Source organism: Centroberyx affinis, unplaced genomic scaffold (genome assembly GCF_046629955.1).
Source record: "Centroberyx affinis isolate AG114_WGS23_722 - 3 ecotype Tasmania unplaced genomic scaffold, CSIRO-AGI_Caff_v1 ptg000428l_1, whole genome shotgun sequence".
Lineage (NCBI taxonomy): Eukaryota > Metazoa > Chordata > Actinopteri > Beryciformes > Berycidae > Centroberyx > Centroberyx affinis.
This window is the reverse complement of record NW_027279092.1, coordinates 495,265-515,316: the sequence shown is the minus strand read 5'-3', so window position 1 is coordinate 515,316 and position 20,052 is coordinate 495,265. Positions and strand designations below refer to the sequence as shown.

General features: G+C 39.6%; 2 protein-coding genes across 2 annotated transcripts; both read right to left on the bottom strand.

The window, feature by feature from the left end:
* Positions 1–631: 631 nt before the first annotated feature.
* On the bottom strand, positions 632–3,194 carry hoxc11a (homeobox C11a). The gene is given in 3 exon segments (XM_071516725.1): positions 632–864; positions 2,332–3,062; positions 3,064–3,194. Coding segments are annotated over 3 exon segments (1,095 nt in total).
* A 12,213-nt stretch (positions 3,195–15,407) lies between these two features.
* Positions 15,408–17,477, bottom strand: hoxc12a (homeobox C12a). The gene is made up of 2 exons (XM_071516729.1): positions 16,895–17,477; positions 15,408–15,646 (listed from the first exon to the last, which is right to left on the bottom strand). Exons 1-2 carry the CDS (start codon positions 17,475–17,477, stop codon positions 15,408–15,410), a joined length of 822 nt encoding a protein of 273 aa, XP_071372830.1.
* Positions 17,478–20,052: the final 2,575 nt, after the last annotated feature.

Sequence of the window (20,052 nt, the reverse complement as noted above, 5' to 3'; positions counted from 1 at the left end):
TGTACGGAAAAATAGCAGCAGGGATAGGGGAAAGGAAATTCAACATAGGCCTATTTACAGTCACGAATGCACATTGCATAGGCTTGTCTGTACAGGGGATATATTTTCACAGATTGGATGTCACAGTTCTCAATGACGAAAATGCAGCCTGTAGATTTACTATTATTTGTTCATACTCTGGTCGAGAAATAATTAGATAATTGTAGGCTATATACATAGACCAGAGAGAAGGGTAGGGCTAAAAGTTATCTGCGCAATACCAAGGTTTCAAACTGTTTTGTTACATTTGATATTTTAACAAATAATATGTCTATATGAACAATATAATAAACACAATGAAGAATCGTGATAAATAGAGGGACATATTCAAGAACAGCATAGGTATAAATGATTACTCTAACCATGTAGGCCTTTCTGAAGGCCAGCTAGAAATTCATCGCCGCCCGTAGGCAATAAGAAAATGGCGACTTTATCCCATGCAGGCCTAACAACTCCCACTGTCCATTTTAACATTGCACTGTTGGTGATATGGGCTCCTTTCAGAAACTGGTTATGCCCATGATTACAATTCAGTGAGATAAGAGTAGGCCTAAATGTCACTGACCAAGACTATGACATTTTATGCTCCTGCTCACAATAAGGGGTTTCCAGAGAAGTACTGCAGACGATCTCTGCTTAGTTTCTTCTCTTTCATTCTTCTATTTTGAAACCAAATTTTAACCTGGCGGTCGGTGAGGTTTAACATTCGGGAAAGCTGAAGCCTTTTCTCTTTGTTGATGTAAACGTTAAAGAAGAATTCCCGCTCCAGCTCTCGAATCTGAAATTTGGAGTATGGACACCTCTTCTTCCTTGTACGAGGAGTGCCTGAAGAAAATAAATAATATCATGATCAGAGCCTGTCATCTGCTTGTCATAGGAAATAACAATTATGTCATATGCAAGAAAAAAAAGAAACATGGTGAGTTTAGTGCTGAGTTAGAATTCAGAAGGAGAGAAAATAATTTTCGAGGGCATCAATAATGCTAAGATTTCAGTCAACATTCATCACGCAAAGTAGCTTAGGCTATCAGATAAACCAGCCATAAAGAGTGTTAAATATCCGAATCGCTTGGAGTAAATAATATCAACTTACGGGCTCTAAGTACGTGTTTATCTGTTACAGATATACAACAACAAAAGTATATCACCGCAAAATGTGCGTCACATTCCTTTGGAGCTAAACTAACAATTTACACAATATTTTGGCAGTCAGGTGAAATGCATTGCCCATGTTTGCAATGGTCTATGCAAACCTCCTTTGACCCTACAACTTCTTATCAAACAGGTCACTGGGGAAATAGATTTTTTTGTTTTTTTGTTTTTTTTTAACAAAGAGAGACAAACACTGCAGAAAACATCAACTTGAGTTAGCCTATATCTGCAGCATGACTGGGCTATACGATATACAAAGAGGCTAAAAACCAATAGGGTCTGTGTGCACCAATCAATAGGTATTTAAGCACATCAAATCAAATAGAATTTGACTTCATGCTGATCATTCAACTTAATTGTAGTGTCAGCTTGCATATAAATCACTGCTACTGAGGGGAAATGCAAAAGGCAACCCAAATATGTTTGTACTTAAGCGTTTCAGCGGCTACAGAGGAAAGAGCATGGACTGCAGACCTATGCATTCTCCTCATATGGACAAAGGCAAACATTCGAGTCAGAAACACTGATTCATCTGTCTTTTTCCTGTCTGTAAATGGAGGAAGCGACACTGTTCTGTCATGATAGATAGATAGATAGATAGATAGATAGATAGATAGATATATAGATATATAGATATATAGATAGATAGATAGATAGATAGATAGATAGATAGATAGATAGATAGATAGATAGATAGATGAAAAGACAACAAGAACGCATTTAGCCTTAAAGTGTGCAATAATGTGTACAGCATGTCTTTCGCGGGCAAAGCCAGTGCTAAAAGAAAATTCACAGGACGCCAAAAGCAATGTTCTGCCCAATTGGTTTTTACTCTCGACAGCCCAACGAGAAAATCCCTTAAAATGCCCAACGCAAGTTCATGATCAAAGTTAACATTTGTCACAATAGCTCTCTCTTAAAAATTTCACAGACTCTCACCATAGAGGCGTCTGTGTATAACATCCCCCTTTTTTCAAAGCGCTTTCCCATCGTAAAAATTCTTCTCGTTGGAAGAAAGAGCTTTGTAGGGTTATAATAAAATCCTTTGAATGCTTATAAAACTCCACATAAAATCTGACCGACAAAACACCGGGCTAGTCCCCTTAACCTTCCCCCATTTTACAGCGTCGGTATACCTACTCGAGTGGCTGTTCTTGCTGGTGTTGCCGTCCTTGGTTGTTGCGGAGGAAGAAGTACATGAGCCTGAATTTGTATGTTCCTCCTCATCTTCTGGGTCCTTTTCCTGCTCGGGGGCTCCGGGTAGAGAGGCTGGGGGCTGCTGCTGCTGCTGCTGGGAGTCGCTTTCCAGCTTTCCCCCTTCGCCCTTTTGTAAACAATTGTCTGACTGATTGTCCGTGCTGCTGCAGTATGCGGTCTCAAAAAAACGGTCGAAACCTTGAGGGAGGACGTTGTTTTTCCCCACGCCGGAGTAAAAACCTGTGGAGGGGTGATTGGAGCCCGGATGGGTGTGATGGTGATGGTGGTGGTGGCTGTACACACTCTCGTTCTTCATAAGCATTTCTGTCATGGTGGATGGTGGAATACAGTCCCTATGCACCAGATCCTCTCCCGAGTAGCACGATGCATAATTGCTTCTGTGGTGCCATTTACTAGCAGGGTCCAAGCCGTATGAAACTTCCCGCACCGGTTGTACTTGAGACAGATTTGTGGAATAAGGGTAGCTGATTTGCCGGGACGGGGCCTGTGGAAGAAACGAGGAGACGGCAGAAAACTCGGGGACGTAGTAGGTGCAGCTGGGGAGGTAGATGTTGGACGCGCAGCCCGTCCTGTCCCCAAACTCGGATGTCCGGTCTTTGCGCGTCTGGGAGCAGAAGTTGCCCAGATTCACCGAGTTAAACATCTTTCTCTCGCTCGTACTCCGTACTATAGATAGATGTTTTGGATACGAGCTGCAGCAGAAGGGGAAAATTTGGGAAGGCGAGATGACGCGCAATCCGTCTAAGTCGCCCCGCAGACACGTGATCGAAAGTAGATATTGTCATATATCAATTTGGAAGAGTTGGATGTGTAGGAGTGGTTGGCTTTAGGTAAGATCTAGGAGGTTCAAACGATTAATTTTCAAACACCACAGGAGCACTAAGAAAACCAGTAACAGATTCCTGTTTGTTGGCTTAGGCTGTGACAATTACAGAGAGATGTGCTTTGTGTGTTTATGTTTATTGGCTAGTGGCAGGCTAGCTAAATAGCTATAGCTTCTTAAATAGGCTTAGCACAGGCTGCAGATTACACTCAGTGAGATGCATGTTTTAGTGTTATTGGAGTTTTGCAGGTAAGGTTATTATTATTATTATTATTATTATTATTATTATTATTATTATTATTATTATTATTATTATTATTATTATTATAGCACGACTATCCCTAACACTACTACTATTTAATCCTATTGGACTAGTCGTCATTCTGTATTTTAATCAAAGATTCAGTGATTATCTTGTTAGTCACAATACATAAAGCTCTATGGATAAACTAGGTTATATTAAAATCAGTGATCGGTGTGAATGTAGCCCAAATAAAGCATCTGAACCCGTTAAAAGCAATCCCAAGACCACACTCACCGTTCCACTATTTAAAAGAAGTTTCATATTCATAGTAGATGACTCGTGTGTGCTTACAACTCTGAGACTTCTCTATGCAGGCCATTTCCACACTGTTAATCCGTGATCTTTAGACGTATGCTGGGGATCTTTTCATAGTATTTACACTGTTTTAAGGTGTGTATATCGGCCAAGACTCAATTTTTAGTGGTAGTTATACATGAACCTGGTGCACACACGATTAAAAAACAGAGCTGTGCACGAGCGACGGTATCTTATTAAAAGTGATCTAATATTTCAGTTCGGCATCTATTTTATTTATTTTTTTCCCCTTTCACCTTAATGCAAAACCTTGCTCATGCTACACTGGATAACTGGTGGGCAGCTATATAATTACATATGCTGTAAAATGAAGTTGAACCAACTGTTAGGCTATGTGGAACACACAGCATGCTTGTTGACTGAACAAGTTACAGTGCTCTGCCCACTCCCATTCCCTTTGACTTTGGATCATGACAGAGTCCATGGAGGACAACTGCACAATTAAAGACCGAAGTTCCTACCGGGGGAAGAAGAGAACTACCAGTGAAGTTTAACCTTGGACCATGCATCCAGCCTCCAGTGGGCATCTGCATACTAGTGAGACATAAACACAAACGCACACCTCATTATTCCCCTCAAATTGCAGAATTCAGCATTTTTCCAGTTTATAATGTTTTATTGACCACATCCTCCAGAATACCACGAAAATGTGTGAGACACTTACCCTGGAAATAGTCAAATTGATATGTTGGGGTGGAATGGCTCCGTGGACCCACTTGTCGATAAAATGAAATGTTTTTTTGGAGGGCAGCTTTTTTTCTATAAGCTAAATGTATCGCAATAATTCGGCATCTTGTAAACTGCTACTCAGGCCACTCAGGCAGGGCCTATTGACCAAGCTATATGAATGTATCCCTCTCTCACATTTCCCTCTTTCAAATAAAATTAAATATGTCCCAGCTGATGTTCCAAGCTGTTGAGATCATTTTGTTTTTCATCAGAATGTCGAAATTTATTTGTGGAATAACTGTTAAAAACATAGACATATCCTACGGAATTAAAAAAAAAAGAAATTGTAATAAAATGAATGGTTTGGAGAAAAGATGCGCCTGCGTGCTCTTTCCTGCGTCATTGTAAACTTTTAATTATACTGTTGAGGGCCATTTATGAACCTTTATAGACTAACTGATACCATCACAAGGTGAAATTAATATGATGGCCTATTGTTTATGATTATAGACTACTTCCTAAATGTTGCAATAGACTTAAGAATTATTATCCAATAGCCCAATAACACTACTGGTCTACTTCAATTACTTATGGGACACCTGTGTTGTTTAAAAATAATCGAAAATAAAGTTAGTATCTTTGGTGATTTGTAAACAGCACAGAGAACTCGAATAAAGCTATAAGGAAAAGAATAAGCAACATCAACCGACCTCAACATTGGGAATGAGTGTCCATCGCAGGCCTATTTCTGAAAAAGGTGGCATTGGCATTAGTTTGTTTACTACCCCTACAGACAAAAGGTTGACTCACATGATGCATCCTGCATCCAAGTACAAAGAAAGCAGACAGCTGTCCAGACACAGCACTTGAATTTGACCACTAAAATCCTCTCTACGTCCACCATAAAACTCAGAATGGCTGTAGTAACGCTAAATCCCTTTGTTCTATAGAAAACCATAAAGGGTGAGAATGAGAGGAATTTGTATTTCAGCAACTAGCTAGAAAGAGTTTCTCCCAACTAAAAAGCATCCATGCGTTGACTTATCACACCCAAAGTATGAAGTGGATATAAGGAGTTATTGGAATTGTGTTTCGGATGACTTTATATTTTAATAATGCAGACATTTGATACATTGCAGACAACTTATAATGGGAAAAAGACCCACAATCGGTGTTTTTACATTGTAGTAGAAGGACAACTGATAATGCAAGTGATAATAAATGGAAGTGATCGAAATAACACTTAGTCTCAATATGACGAACTGTAGACAATAAGGGTATGTGGGTTTAATTGAGGCTCGTGATGCACAGCTACTGATCTATTTTTTGGAGAATGAATAACTGCAGCTAAGGCAATATTCGTGTAAACATAGGCCTACTTGCCTGTAGCCTATGTGGACACATGCCCGACACATGCTGCAGCCATTTTAGTGTTTTGCAGTAGCATAATATTCGCACATCAAAATGTCATTGCCTAATTTACCAGTATGAAATATAATAGTACACTGTGTATTCAGTAAAAATTTGAAGCTTAAAGGTATAGGGAAGAAGTTTGATGTCTGAAAAACTGCCATACCAAATAAGAGAAGGGTCGTGAATTACGATATTTAAAAGGTGTCCGTATGTCCCTACATTTCTCAGTTCATAAATACAGATCTACTGTAGAGGAATCAAAATTAATATGAAAAATTGGTCACGATAATGAGTAAAATCTACACGGTTTCCTTTCAGTATGCAATAGTAGCCTACAGGACCAATGAAGAAGGCCTGACGCCAAGTCCAAAACAATACTGTCAAATCCCTTCCTCATCACAATCAGTTCAATGATGCGTATTACCACAGTATAAATAAGTAATGTGAGGGTATAAATAAGTAATGCACGAATAAAAGTTAGGACTTCTGAAAAAGACTACTGAAAATGCGAAAGAGGCGCTTAATAGGCTCTACAGTACATAAGAGGAATTAAGGTGTTAAAACCAATGACATTTCAAATAATACTCTTGGCTATGTTTAACTTGGACACAGAATTTGTCATAATGTGGCATATAATATGGCCAGTCAACGTCCATCTCTTGCCAATATCCGCCTCTCGAGGATTTAAACACTGGCTATTCTCGCCTTGGAGCTCTCAGGCTATCAGTCAAAGGATAAGGTTTACCATGTGTTTATTTCCCTAGGATGGTCGACACACAGCAGCTGATATTCCTCTAGCAGTAGGACCCAGAAAAGTTTGATGTGGTTGCACCAAATAAGCAAGCTAAAGATATTCAGAGTTTGCACGCAAATGGCTGTATTTGAGTTATCGGGTTCCTGCTGATTGTAGCTTAAAATTACTAGTCACCAAATTATAAAAAAAAAATACATACGTAGATGTAAAATGTTTGTTCCAACCATTCCCTATAATAGTCAAAATGTTCCTTCCAGTGCTTCTAGGCGAAGGTGTTGTAAATATTTGCCATTCTCCGCTTAAATATCACTGTTGGAGCACTAACTTTACGACTGTGTCTGGGGAATTTAAGCTATGTATTTCTACCTCGCACCATAATTACAATGGTAAATGTAGGTGTCAGCCTCTTGTTGCGAAGAACTATCCGTTCAAAAATGGCGCTCTAAATATTGCTAGTGGGTATAGTGTTTTTTGGCTTAAATGTGCTCAGCATCAATAAATCCTATGCCAAATGATACAACACTCACTCACTCACTCACACACACACACACACACACACACACACACACAATAGGCGCCGTTTCACCAGGACACTGCTGCACAGTTAGCCTGTAGAGTGCTGCTTCATATTAAATCGGCCTGAAGTCAAGGCTAAATGTGGGAAGCGTGTGTAATCATATTACTGTCCCCTCATGGCCTAGATAAGTTTAATTGGATGTAAGTCGGGCAGTTAAACTTGGTTGTATGAGCTGCGAACAGTTTCAAGCAACACTAAAGAGCCTTGTTTTTACTGAGGTCTCAGTGAATGCACCTAGCGTGAAGCGTTTGTACTGGCAACAATAGCTTACAAGATAAGGATGTGTATTGCTGTTGCATTTAGGGCAATCTCCAGAGTGTATTTCTCTTTCAACCACTAGGACATAAAGCTTTCACAACAAGGTGTAATCTTTTTTTTATTGGAAGTATTAAATTATTTCATATCGCAAGAAATCGCCCAATACTGACTTTTAGCTCCAACTCCAGTGTATTATTTGAATATGTCCTGAGACAGCATGAAGTCCTTTAAGCTATATACAGTGGCCTACTGTGCAACAAAGTGTAGTTGGAATTTTTGAACAAATTTACTTAGTTGAAAGTAGCCTAATGTTGGCTGTTTTGCCAAAGGGACCCTTAGATATAGCTCCATAATAGGCCTAAATGTTATTCTAGAAAGACAAAATAAAGGGCATCTTTATGTGTGTAAAGTGCTTAAGGCTATCACATGACGCGAAATAGTCGAATAATTTTTAGGTACAGCCTGTATTAGGCCACGATTAACTGCACAATTAATCCTGTTATGTATCTTAAAGTACTTTTTGATATCAGCTGTGATAATATTCCAAATGTCTGAAAATAATTGAACATCGACTGGTGGTCATAAACAAGCCTGTATTTTGGCAATCGGAAAATTACGCACAAGACGGCACAAAATTACGCACGAGTGATGTACTATTACGCACAGGGCTGTTTTAGAATCCGTCGGTTTGTGGACGATGTAGCGAGTTTGGTGTCCATAACAACATAATGGCAAAATAAGAGAGTTGCAGTGTTTTGACATAATTTGCTTATATGTACTAATTAAGTAAATGGTATTGCATACAGATATCTGCCAGACAGTAGACACGAGTGTTTCACTTCTGTGCTAATCTCTTCATCATTTGTTCCAACCTTGAAAGCATTCTGAAATGCCATTGTCACCAAAAGTCTATCAATATACGACGTTTTCGGGGCTGTCAAATTTTGCCAGCGAAAAGAACTATATCTGCCACTTTGTTTCGTGCATGCAGAGAGACAAACTCTGCAGTGTGACAAACTGAATCCCAGAATGAAGTACCTAAAATTATATAACAAATATATAGCTCCCTGTAACTCTGATCAACGTGAACGTATCATCAGTTTTTAACCTGAATTTATCCAGGTTAGTTCGGTCGAAATTAAGGACGCTGTTTCACACCGAGGGGTCAAAATGCAGCATTTTAGCTTGCGTTGCCCTTGCATAAAGGACTAGTCCACTATGAGGACCCAAAATAGAAGCTAAGCTTTACGCTACAGACTCAGATATCGTTCAAACGCCTGTTCGAACACTTAGCCCAAACTGAAGAGATTTTCCAAGCTATTCTTTTAAGACCCAGACCCAGGCTCCACTTAAAAAACATTGATATTCATTAAAAAAAAAAAAAAAAAACAGCCTCTAAATAGCTGTATAGTCCAGGCTAGCCTGCATGCGCATTGAACCAACTCGTGCTAACTCGTGACATGCAATTATATATAAAATTGTCATTGCTTTAAGTAGGAATTGCTGGTTGTGTATATGCTGCATACTTGACCTTCAGTTAGTGCAATAGCCTATAGGGGCCAAGCGTCGGCCAGACAGTGAGTGGGATAGCCTAAAATACTTTAAAATACTACACATTTAAGACAAATGCATACTATGCAGTAAGTAGCAAAAAATAATAAAATCTCACAATGATATGTCATTCTTCAAACTGTAGGTAAAATAGTGTGATTTAACAACTGAGATTTAAAGAATACCGAGCAAAAGATACACTTTTACAAATAAGGATCCATTTGGGTTACTACGGACGCTAAGAAATGACGCATAGGCTAACTAACTATTCACTAACTATATTGTTATTATGTTGTTCGCAGCGTTTCCAATTTACAAAAAACACTGCTGTAATGGCCTGAACAAAAACGAGAAAAAGATGACGGGGCTACTGATATGAAATCATGACCAGAGTCAATTTTGGCCTTTAAAATCTGAGTCTTTTTTGTCTTTGGGGACCACTGGAGTAAAGGCCGATGTAGCTCTTCCAAAGAAATCTTCACACCCCGTATTAAGGGTTGTTAGAGTGCACTTCTATTGAAAAATAGATTGGTAAGCTGATTTATACATATATATTTTCGGAAAAACTAGAGCTTAGAGTGAACTCATTCCAAATCATGTCAAAATCAATATATAATATCACTGAAAAAGGAGTGCCAAGACATGGATCTTTTATGTTAAGCATTCTACCTATCCCCTCTCTCTCTCTCTATCCTTCTCTATCACATTAACACTCTCTTTCACAAACACACAGACCTCCACACACTCACTCTCTCACACACACTCGCACACGCACGCACACACCGCTCACCCCCACACACACTTTAGTAGGAATAACATTGCTTTCTATTTCTCTAGCCAGCTTCGTACCATAAACGGTAGAGGGGTGGCGGGGGACCTAGACCACATGCCACACAAGTTCTCTGCGAAGGGCACTGTGAAGCTCACTGACCTTTGGGACGCGGAGACAGGCCGCCATAAACAGATTTAGCCAGTCTCAAAGTCAAAAGTGCTCAACAGCATTGAAAGACCTTTTGTGAAGACCTGCAAAGCCAACTGAGATTTCATCCTGTTTTACAATCCAAATAATTTTAAGTCCTCCGCACTGGTGACAGATTTCTTTTGCTGTTTTCTTCCCATCATATGACCTTTACAGTGTGAAATATACTGATTAAGGATGCAGGCAAGGCAAATAAGTGCAAGCCAGTATTAGCTGTTACACAGTGACCTCTTTCAGCTTTTGAGGACAGGAAATGGAAGGTACAGACAAACGCCATTGTTTAGTGAATTGTTGGATGTGAGTGGTTAAATAGAAGCCCTTGGCAAAATATCATATCTCATATAACAGCAAAAATGCATGGCGTAAAACATTAAGCCAACATATTTGTCCGATTAAAATACATGGAAAAGTCTGAAATAGCACTACAACAAAAGTCTAATTTGAAGTTCAAGTTAAAAGTACTTGTTCAGATATGCGCTTGGCAGTGACTTAAGAGCACGCTGCCATGCTATTCCTTTAACTCCAAACAATGCTACAAATTAACACAGAAATCACCTGTAAAGCCCGCAAATACAAAGCATTGTATTTGGCATCATGCCCTCTCGGTACCAAACACTTTGTAGTAAAAGTTACAATGAGAGTTGTTTTGACACTTAGACGAACAAAATAATATTGAATTAAAACGTAAAAATCAGTCCAATGTAAATATAGCCAAAGTATATACACCCCACTTAACTGTACGGTAATCTACTGCATTATTATTATTACAGATTATGGACAATAGTTATCTATTTTCTCTCGCTCTGTTTTCCCAGTATCCAGATTATTTTGTTCGTTTTAAAAAAGGCCAGTGGCGTACCTTTATTGTAATAAAGGCGAGGTGTAATGCCTGTCAATCCATACATTATTATTTACGTTATTACAATTCTTGGTGTACAGATCTCAAATACACGGAGACGGTGTCCTTAAAAAGGCACCGGCCTTTTTAAAGTTTTTACACAACCTTTGTGACTTAGATATACCTGAAAAGTATTTACAAATACGGTCTGAGGGACTGCAGCACAGTCAGGAGCATCATAGCGCCTTTTCCACCTATTTTTCCCTTCCACTAACCCAATTAAATCTCACAAGGCAACTCACAAACATAGAAGTTTATCTCCTTTCATGGTCAACAGTGCGTTTGATAGGCTGAAAAGATTGGCGTTGTTATGAATGATGTCCACTCTGGTAATATAGTGGACTATCAAATTCTATACACGCAATTTAAGATCTCACAGTATTATTTCATGGTCTAGGTTAATATTAGACTGCAGCTAAAACTGGTTATACTTGCTGTTGGCGAGCATATCATGCAAGTCTCCAATTCAAAACTAATGCGCTGTGCGTTATTTGGATAAAGCCAAATCGGACTCGTTATGAAAGGCATTGTCATCCGTGCGTAAAAGGAGATATATGACAAAGTTACGCCTGCATTTCTCTAATTATACTGAGGAATCTATTAAAACTCCATTCCTATAATGTAACCTGATGTGAAAGTGTTAGGGAGTCATTATCCAAATCCTATTCAAATCATTCACCAACACACATTTTTATCAGATGCGTGATAGTACAGTGTGGACGTAGGGAACATTTTCCAAAAGCATAAACAGGTTCGAGACATTGACCTAGTCTCATTTTTCAGCAGACGTGGATTGTATCATCACAAACAATCTGGGATGGTAACCTGGTTTGGTAATAACATCCATATTCCATTAAAGAGAGTTAGTTTTAAGAATCACCTCATATCACTGGATTATTTTTTATATGTGCAAGATGACGCATTGTGGCCGATCGGACAACAGCGGATTCAGACGGTCCTATCCTCTCCTATATGAAGATCTTAAAGCTCTTACTATACATAGTATATATGCACACACCTACACCCTTAACGGTAGCATTATATTTTGATAAATACATAATACAACACTTATGTGTATGGTATATAGGATATGGTATATCTAGCCTGATTGGGGCAGGCGGCCCACTGGATCTTTATAGCAAGGTTAAGCCAGAGACAAATACCAGAAGCTAATGTCAGCTATAGAAAACAGCACGACACTATAAGATAGAGAGTGTAGTACTGCAGCAAGGCTTGCATCAGCCCAAAGCCATCAATATGTCCTATAGTGTGATGGCGCCCGCTGAACCTCAAATATATCTTAATTGCTAAATGTTCAAGCCTGTCGTCAATAGGCTACCGAGAGTATGGTGTTAATAAAAGTCGTTTGTAAGTAACATGAACTAACGTCAGCTTAGATCTAACAATGCGCTGTGATCATACAGAAACTAACTCAGTAAGCCCACTCAGCTGGTGCCTGGGTCGGATGCCGGAGCCGGCCGTTCACAGTTCACTGAAATGGCAACATCTGATCTCAACAGTGAGACACTACAACCGTTTCCACTGCAATCACCTAACTAAGACTGGAGGTTGTTGCAGACAAATGCACTGAAGGTTAGTTGATAGGAAAACACTGCATAGACCTGCATTGCTTTACACCTCTTTGCCAGTAGGGAGTGCTTTGTGGATTTAAAAATGGGATTACTATAAAACCATCCATATAGCTTTTACATATTTATTCCACTAGACAGAGAAATAATATTTTTCTACTCTGCATGTGTGTATTAGTAAAACATGTTTTGGTATCTAATTATAACGTGTGTTAATCCCTAATGCAAACCAGAAGATAGGATGCACAGGGAAAGCCAATCGCAGAGCCTTCCCTATATGGAGCACTGGGGTGTAACCCTATTACTGCTTTACAGAGCTATTGCGTGTTTAGCTGCGCCGTTATAGGCTTGTAGCATACCAGTGACATTGATTAGGTCGAACTTCAAAGGAAACCGCAAGGTTTATTTATGTAATTCAGAAGAAATGTGAATTTGGGTTATTGCCGATAAACGGATGGTGTACTGTTGTGTAGAGTGTAGTTCTATACCATCAGATTAAAAAATAAAAAAATAAAATAAAATTCAATGAAAGATGGGGGTTAGAATATACACTTGGCCGCCATTTTGCACTGAAACCTATCATATCTATCTATACCTTTGTATCTGAGCGGCCATAATAAAACCAGGCCTACCTGTGTGGGCTCGTAGTGCTTGCTCAGTTCACAGCATGTAGAATTATGTGCCAACAAAACACCTTCTCAAATGCTTCCAAATGCCCCTATAATGTTAAGAATCCTTCATTTTACCGTGTTGGACACATGTATCTTTTAAACTGTGTTACAGGTCACTTCTAATAAAATAATCCTACCAGTCAGCACTCAAAAACACTGATTTGAGAGCCAGCTATCGGAGTAGCAACCGAATGATAGACTGAGGTAACAACACCAATAAACGTTTCAAATATTCTGTTTATTGAAGACCTTACGCATATACATTCATATCATTATTACTTTTACAAGACAACGTTGCAATCCTTACAAGCGCAAAGAAGGGAATGCAATGAGGGACGAAATAAAAGAACGATAACAAACAGCTACTACATTGAAACAGGGTTTCTTCAAATGTCATGAGAACAATACGGTAGAATTTCTTGCATACCATTTCTTATATCCATTCATGGCAGAATAACATAATAGGCCTACATTTCGAACCCTTACAACCACAGATAGGCTATATGGAATGCGATATTGTACAAGATGAACAATAACAAAAAACACTATTACATAGAGATAGGGGATCCTCAAATAGGATGTAAATAGTATCATATGTAATTTCATTTTACAAAGTTATACACGAGTACAAGGTAAGGAAAGGGACAACATAGAGCACATTGCGAGGAGCAAGTACGTTAAATCGGCCTAATAGGCCATCCGTCCTTTAAGCCCAAATAATAATAATAATAATAATAACAACAATAATAATAATAATAATAATAATAATAATAACAATAATAATGCATTATTTGTAGACCTTAATGGCAAGTTTCTTATTTGTTTTAGCTTTTGATCACTTTTGATTAAAAAAAGAAAAAGTCAAAGAAAAAAGTGGCTTGGAGAACATCGCTTATAGCTATTTCACATCAATAACATGCTGCAAATACATTTCACTGCTATAGCCTACTCATTATACATGACAGATGATGCACAGGATTTCGCCCCGGAATTGAGGGTGCACACACGTAGGCCTATTATTAACTTTTCTAAATTTCTACATATTAATTTTCAGTATGAGCACCAAGATTCAGTTATGCTGTTTCAGACCTAAGATTTTTCCTTCCCACTGTGGCAACTTTAGGCTTTTCTGTTTTTTAATCAAGTTGGGCTACAAAAACGTAACTACTGTTGAATATTTGAATTAGAGATCCCAGCGATTTTGTTGTGGAATAGGCTATTTGTTAATTGGCACAAAGTGGACGTTGACTTTTGATAGCAGCTCAAAACCGTGTTCAAACGGTGATCTCACTCAACTAAAGAAATGCAACCCATGCAGGATTCTCTGGTGGTGGTTAAGACATGTTGAAAGGCAATAAAAGTAAGAACAATACCTTTAGAAAGTTGTTAGCACATGAACAAATTCATGGCAAATATTTTTTTCAAAGCTCAGTCAGAAAGATATCGGTATGGATATTGCGGTTTTAGTTCTCCCTTTCCTCATGCAGCCTGGAGTCAGACTTCCTGTCCGTGACCGTGAACGTGCCCACAACACGTGGCGAAAACTATGGAAAGGAGATAAGGGTGATGTTCCACTTCCCCAACAACTGATGATTGGGGATGTATTGAGCAACCGGGAGAGATATTCATCTTTATCAGTTCACACCCTCAGTGAAATTATTGCGCGGATGCGGCTCCAGCCTGCCAATTCAGGCCTCTCCGTCTCTCTGACCTGACTGTTATTTTTAGGCCTATTTTGTTAAGATTTTGACAAGTGGGCCCGCTTCCTCCTCATCTTCTCTTACCAAGGGGACCAAAATGAAAGCTGTGTCATCCGAAACTGGACTGTTGCCTCGAAGTCATATTTCGTCTGACTAGCATTTAGGGCGTCTAAAGCCTCTTAAAGGTTCAGGAAACCAAGAATCGCATTCTATGTGGCAGGAGAAAACATAACCTCACAACTTTGTGTGGTTTAATAGCAAACCATGAAGGCAGTCTTATTGACAACATTATGTAGATTCCTAAGTTTTGAAAACAAATGACAGATGTTGGTTTGCTCTGGGCTTATGTAGCCTGCACCTTAAAAAAATCTGAAATTGTTCTAATAATTGCCTGCAATGTAAAAGATGGATAGATGAGTGCATGCATTTAAAGAAGACCTAGGGGAGCGTACAAGGCTTGGCTTTTACTGCCTATCGATTCACCTTCTGCTGCATCTCTAAAAGTAGGCCAAAGCTTGCTCCCTCAGCATGAGTCTCTTCTTCTTCATCCTGCGGTTCTGGAACCAAATCTTGACTTGTTGGTCGCTGAGGTTCAGGCGGTCGGAGAGCTCCCTCCGCCGCTGCCTGGTGATGAACTCATTCAGCATGAATTCACCCTCTAGCTCAGCCAGCTGAAGTTTGGAATATGGTTTACGTTTCTTTCTGGTCCGAGTGTGCATCGGGTACCACGGGGCACCTGGAGAGGGAGGGGGCATACAACGGGATTAGCCACCACAGATGCAAAATCACGGTCACCTCCAAGGTTATGAGTAGCCTACAGGGGCGTCAGTTGGGCATGGCAAGGTGGGGCACTTGCCATATACCTTATCCTAAGCGAGTCCAAAATTGATCTTATAGGGTTTTCTTTTACCATTATACTAGAGAATTTCCTATTACACGATTTGGAAGCCATATCTAAAAAAAATCAAATGAAATTTAAACAGCATTCATTTCTCTCTGTGCTGTGTGCGTCTGCGCAAGACAGGCTAGTCTAGGTCTATTATCAAATTGACAAAATAATATCTTGTCAATCATCAGGAACTGCTCCACTTGTCCCCGGAAATTAAGTCAATATAACAGGGTTTCAAAGTTTTGATATTGATTGTAACAGATGCAGGGACTTTGCTAGACCTTAGAATTTAGTGAACTGACGCCTCTGGTAGCAAACTGAGACTTCCTCCACACACAGCCAAACTGGATTTGTTTTGATCTCTGTCTGGACTTAGCAACTCTCAAGAGCACCAGGCTTTGTCCTGTTTTGTGTACTGTTTGTAGCATATACATAGTCTAGTAACAACATAAGTTTTTATTTTTCAACCTCCTATACAGAGACCACCAATATACAGTGGTTTGTGTCACAGCAAGTTTATTGTTGCAGTTAAAGTTACATTAACGTGATAATTAAGTCGTGCTTGCAAATACCCCTACTTATTTGCGAGTTTCAAAGCATATTAAATGACTCTTGAGTACACAGCGACAGATATTAATTCTGTTTATGAGTCATTAAAAAGAAAACTCTCCATTTGATGCAGTCAACCAAAGCGGCTCACCTCTTTAAATCACTGCACTAATTTGTGTGTACTATAAGTGCAACAATAGACCAAAATCGACCATTCATAGGCCTCAATCACAGTCCCTCGTTTAAGATACATGAGTGCAATACCAGGACTGATCGCCTGTTAAATGCTTGGTAGGCAATATGGTTTGGTGAGGTTATCTATAACTGTACACAACCACATGGCGTGTGGGGTATTTTAGGGCAACCCCTAGCGGCGTTTGCACACCACGCAAGTGCCCTGCAGGCTAATCTAAACAGCAAGTTGTGCATCAAGATAACGAGCTCTAAGGAGGGTTTGCTGTAACTGAGATAAGATATGTGCAGCATTCATACCAACAACGTGAGAAGTGATTTTTTAATTATTGTGATTAAAAGCATGGGACCCACCTCCGCCTGCAGCTATGTTGCCTGAATGGTTTCCCGGTGACACCAGAGTCTGTGTATCGCTGGATGAAGGCTTGCTCCCCTCGTTGAGCAGAGAGGAGCTGGAGTCGGACTCCAGAGACTGACAGGATGGCGGGTCTTGCGTTAGCTGCTCGGTCCCATAATCATATTTGGAAAAGGCGGCTGTGCTGCCCATTCCACTGTGCATCCCGTGGTCAGATGTTAGGGATGATGTGTCTCTCGCCCTATCCTCTCGTTTGAGGCTGCTGCCACCTGAACAGGTCTCCCTGTTTCCGTTGCTATAATAACATTTACCCTCTTCTGGTCTGGTAATTTCACACGACCGATTGAAAGAAGGGTTAATAGACACGGGGCTGCTAAAGTAGGATTGAGAGTATCCATTGCACGGCTCCGATGGATTCCACGGGAGGGAGCAAACATTGTCCCTTCTCGGGTAGGAGAGAGACGGTAGCCCCGCCAGTTGTCCCCCTGAGGCTCTAAAATTCGGAAAGTAAAATGTGTCTCCAGTGTGGATGTTTACCAAAGGTCCCACAAACCCTGGATTAAGGAGATTATGCTCGCCCATTTCCGCGGGCCCGACCAACAGCTTCTAGTTTATTGCAATCTGACATTTAACATAGTTAAACCTGGAAGGGCACCTGATTGGTTGTCCCCAAACCACGTGTCCAGGCTAACTTCTGCTACACATGGTACCACCCACTTGGTCCATCTCAGACAAAACAAAACATTAACTTCTGTATTACAGAGGTTTATATGCTTTTTAAAAATACTATAAATGTTTTATTAAAAATGTAGAATCTTGTTTTTCTTCACTAGAGTCATACAGAGCCCAAAAGTAGCCCAGGCTGCTTCTCTTTTTACACTCGTGGAACTGTCCATGGCCTCGTTTAGTGTCTTTATAAGCTGGCAAAAGTTTTTTTAAATGCTATTTCTTATGAAAACTATTTATTTTTCTTGAAGGAGAGGGTGCATATGACATTTTGTTTTCTAGCAAATTACGGTTGAATTCCATGTCACATAAAGCTGTGATGTCCCTGTTTTACAAGCTTGTTTTAAGAAAAGACTGATGCTCATTGCTGCTCTCTACTCATATTTACAGTAACGGGGTCAGCAGGTTGAAGCCATTGGCTCTGTAAAAGAGGACGATATTCTATAAGGTTACTTTAAGAGGGTATATTTCACATAATATTCTCTAGTACACCTCACATGAACAACTTTAACAGATACCTCCTATAAATGTTCGCAGCCAAACTCTGGTGGGATTGTTATACCTCTCACAATTCTTTTATATGAATTTTACAAGATAGCAGAGGGCACTTAACTGATTCAATCAGCGGAGACTCTCTCTGCTCTATATCTCGCTAATTAGTTGATTTGTGGATGCAACTCTGAAGTTACTGAACAAATATGTGTCATGCCATACTGTAGTCATGCCTCTGACACAAAAAAAAGCCTCTTTTACAAACAAAAAGCTTTTCAAGCAATACCCCACAGTGCAGCCTTTCTGCAGAAAACTTCACCATGATACGCCCAGGATTCAGGCATTCTGCCAATAGCTGGCGCATTAATTCCAATGTGGTCTTCAGTCATCAAATTGCCAAACCATCATTCTCAAAAAATATTCCTATGATTGACCTGTGCCTCCCGCATTCCTCTCCTCAGGTCCACAGACTGCCTATTAATTTAAAAAAAATGGAAATACTTTCCAATATTTTATATCTTTTTAATATCAACCCAGTGATATTTTCTGGCAATCCAAATTTTCCTGAATAAATTCATACTTCCACCTCTATCCTGTTCTCTAAGCTACTTCCAAGGCTAGACCAAATCGATTTATAGGCTAGATCTCAAAAGTTGTAGTCTAATAACTTAAGAGTGGTGAGCTGTGCATATGCCTTCATCATTATGGCAGGTTAAAAGTTTGATTTCAACAAGGACATGGAATTATGAAATGGCTAGAACCCCCCAAAATAAATAAATAAATAAATATTAACATTAACGCACTAGCCTGTTACTCCGCGTCATTCCACTCAAGTTCACGCCACAGCGTGTCTGACAGTGGGTTGAACTTGATATTGAACTCAAATACTCTATTTAAAAAATAAAAAAGTACAAAAAAGAATCAATAAACTAGAATAAACATATAATACCGTTTTAGGCTATGGCATCTTGAAGTGACATGTTATAGCCTAATATCGCTAAAGTCATAATATGAATGGATTCCAAGATGCGATAGCTATTGCGCTGGTTTAAATAGTAACCATATCGCCTTCCGACACACGGGGCTATCCTGAAAATAAAATTATTCATATGAGTCCAAATAATCTAAATAAGTAGACTAATTTAATTAATAATATTAATATTATGAGGCTAGGGCTACTTAATAGAAATGTATAAGGCTACAGTAATATCTTGCACATGTGTGCTGAATGGCGCTAGTCGAGTACTACAAAATTGCCAATGAGGTGTTATGTGAGAACATTAGCATTCATTTAAACATTGGTTTGGGAGCGATTTGCAACTCGGCCGATATTTGATAGCCCTATCTGTCACTTGTGACCATGTAGCCTATCTAACCTAAAGGCACCGGGCCTAGCTCTACCCTGAAATAGAAAGAATATAAATTTTAAAACTGGAGAAGCTCTCAAGGATCCTTTACGGTTTCATCCTGTCCTTTGGACTCACTGCACATAGCCTCTCCAATCACTCCACATACTTGCATCTAGTTAGTGTGTCTCGCAATGCAGCACAACATCAACCCAATGTTATATCTTGTGACTCAGATTTACACTCGTCATGAGGAGCGTTGGGGTGACTTAGTATCACTTCACGGCTTCTCGTGTTATTATAATAAAAAATTTCAAAAGCAAAACGGTACAGTGTGATGTTTACAACAAAATGGCCCGTCCAAATGTGTAGACTTAAGTCACCACTTTACCTCGGAGAAAGAGGCCATGTGTTGCGCCTCGTTGCCTCCACACTCCACGCCTCCGATCCACTGCTCCAACAGATCCGCAATTCACATTCAAACTACTGCTGTCTGCTCAGTGCGTCTATAGCACAACGATGATGTCATTATCTGATAGTGAGCTATAGTGCTCTCATTGTGCAAAAGGAAAAATGTGTTTGGTATTTTGCTG

Bases quoted from the DNA above. Each gene is read 5' to 3' on its own strand.
- hoxc12a (XM_071516729.1), bottom strand. From the start codon at position 17,477: ATGGGCGAGCATAATCTCCTTAATCCAGGGTTTGTGGGACCTTTGGTA. The intron at 15,647-16,894 runs GTGGGTCCCATG...CTCCCTCTCCAG, and splicing joins CAACATAGCTGCAGGCGGAG to GTGCCCCGTGGTACCCGATG.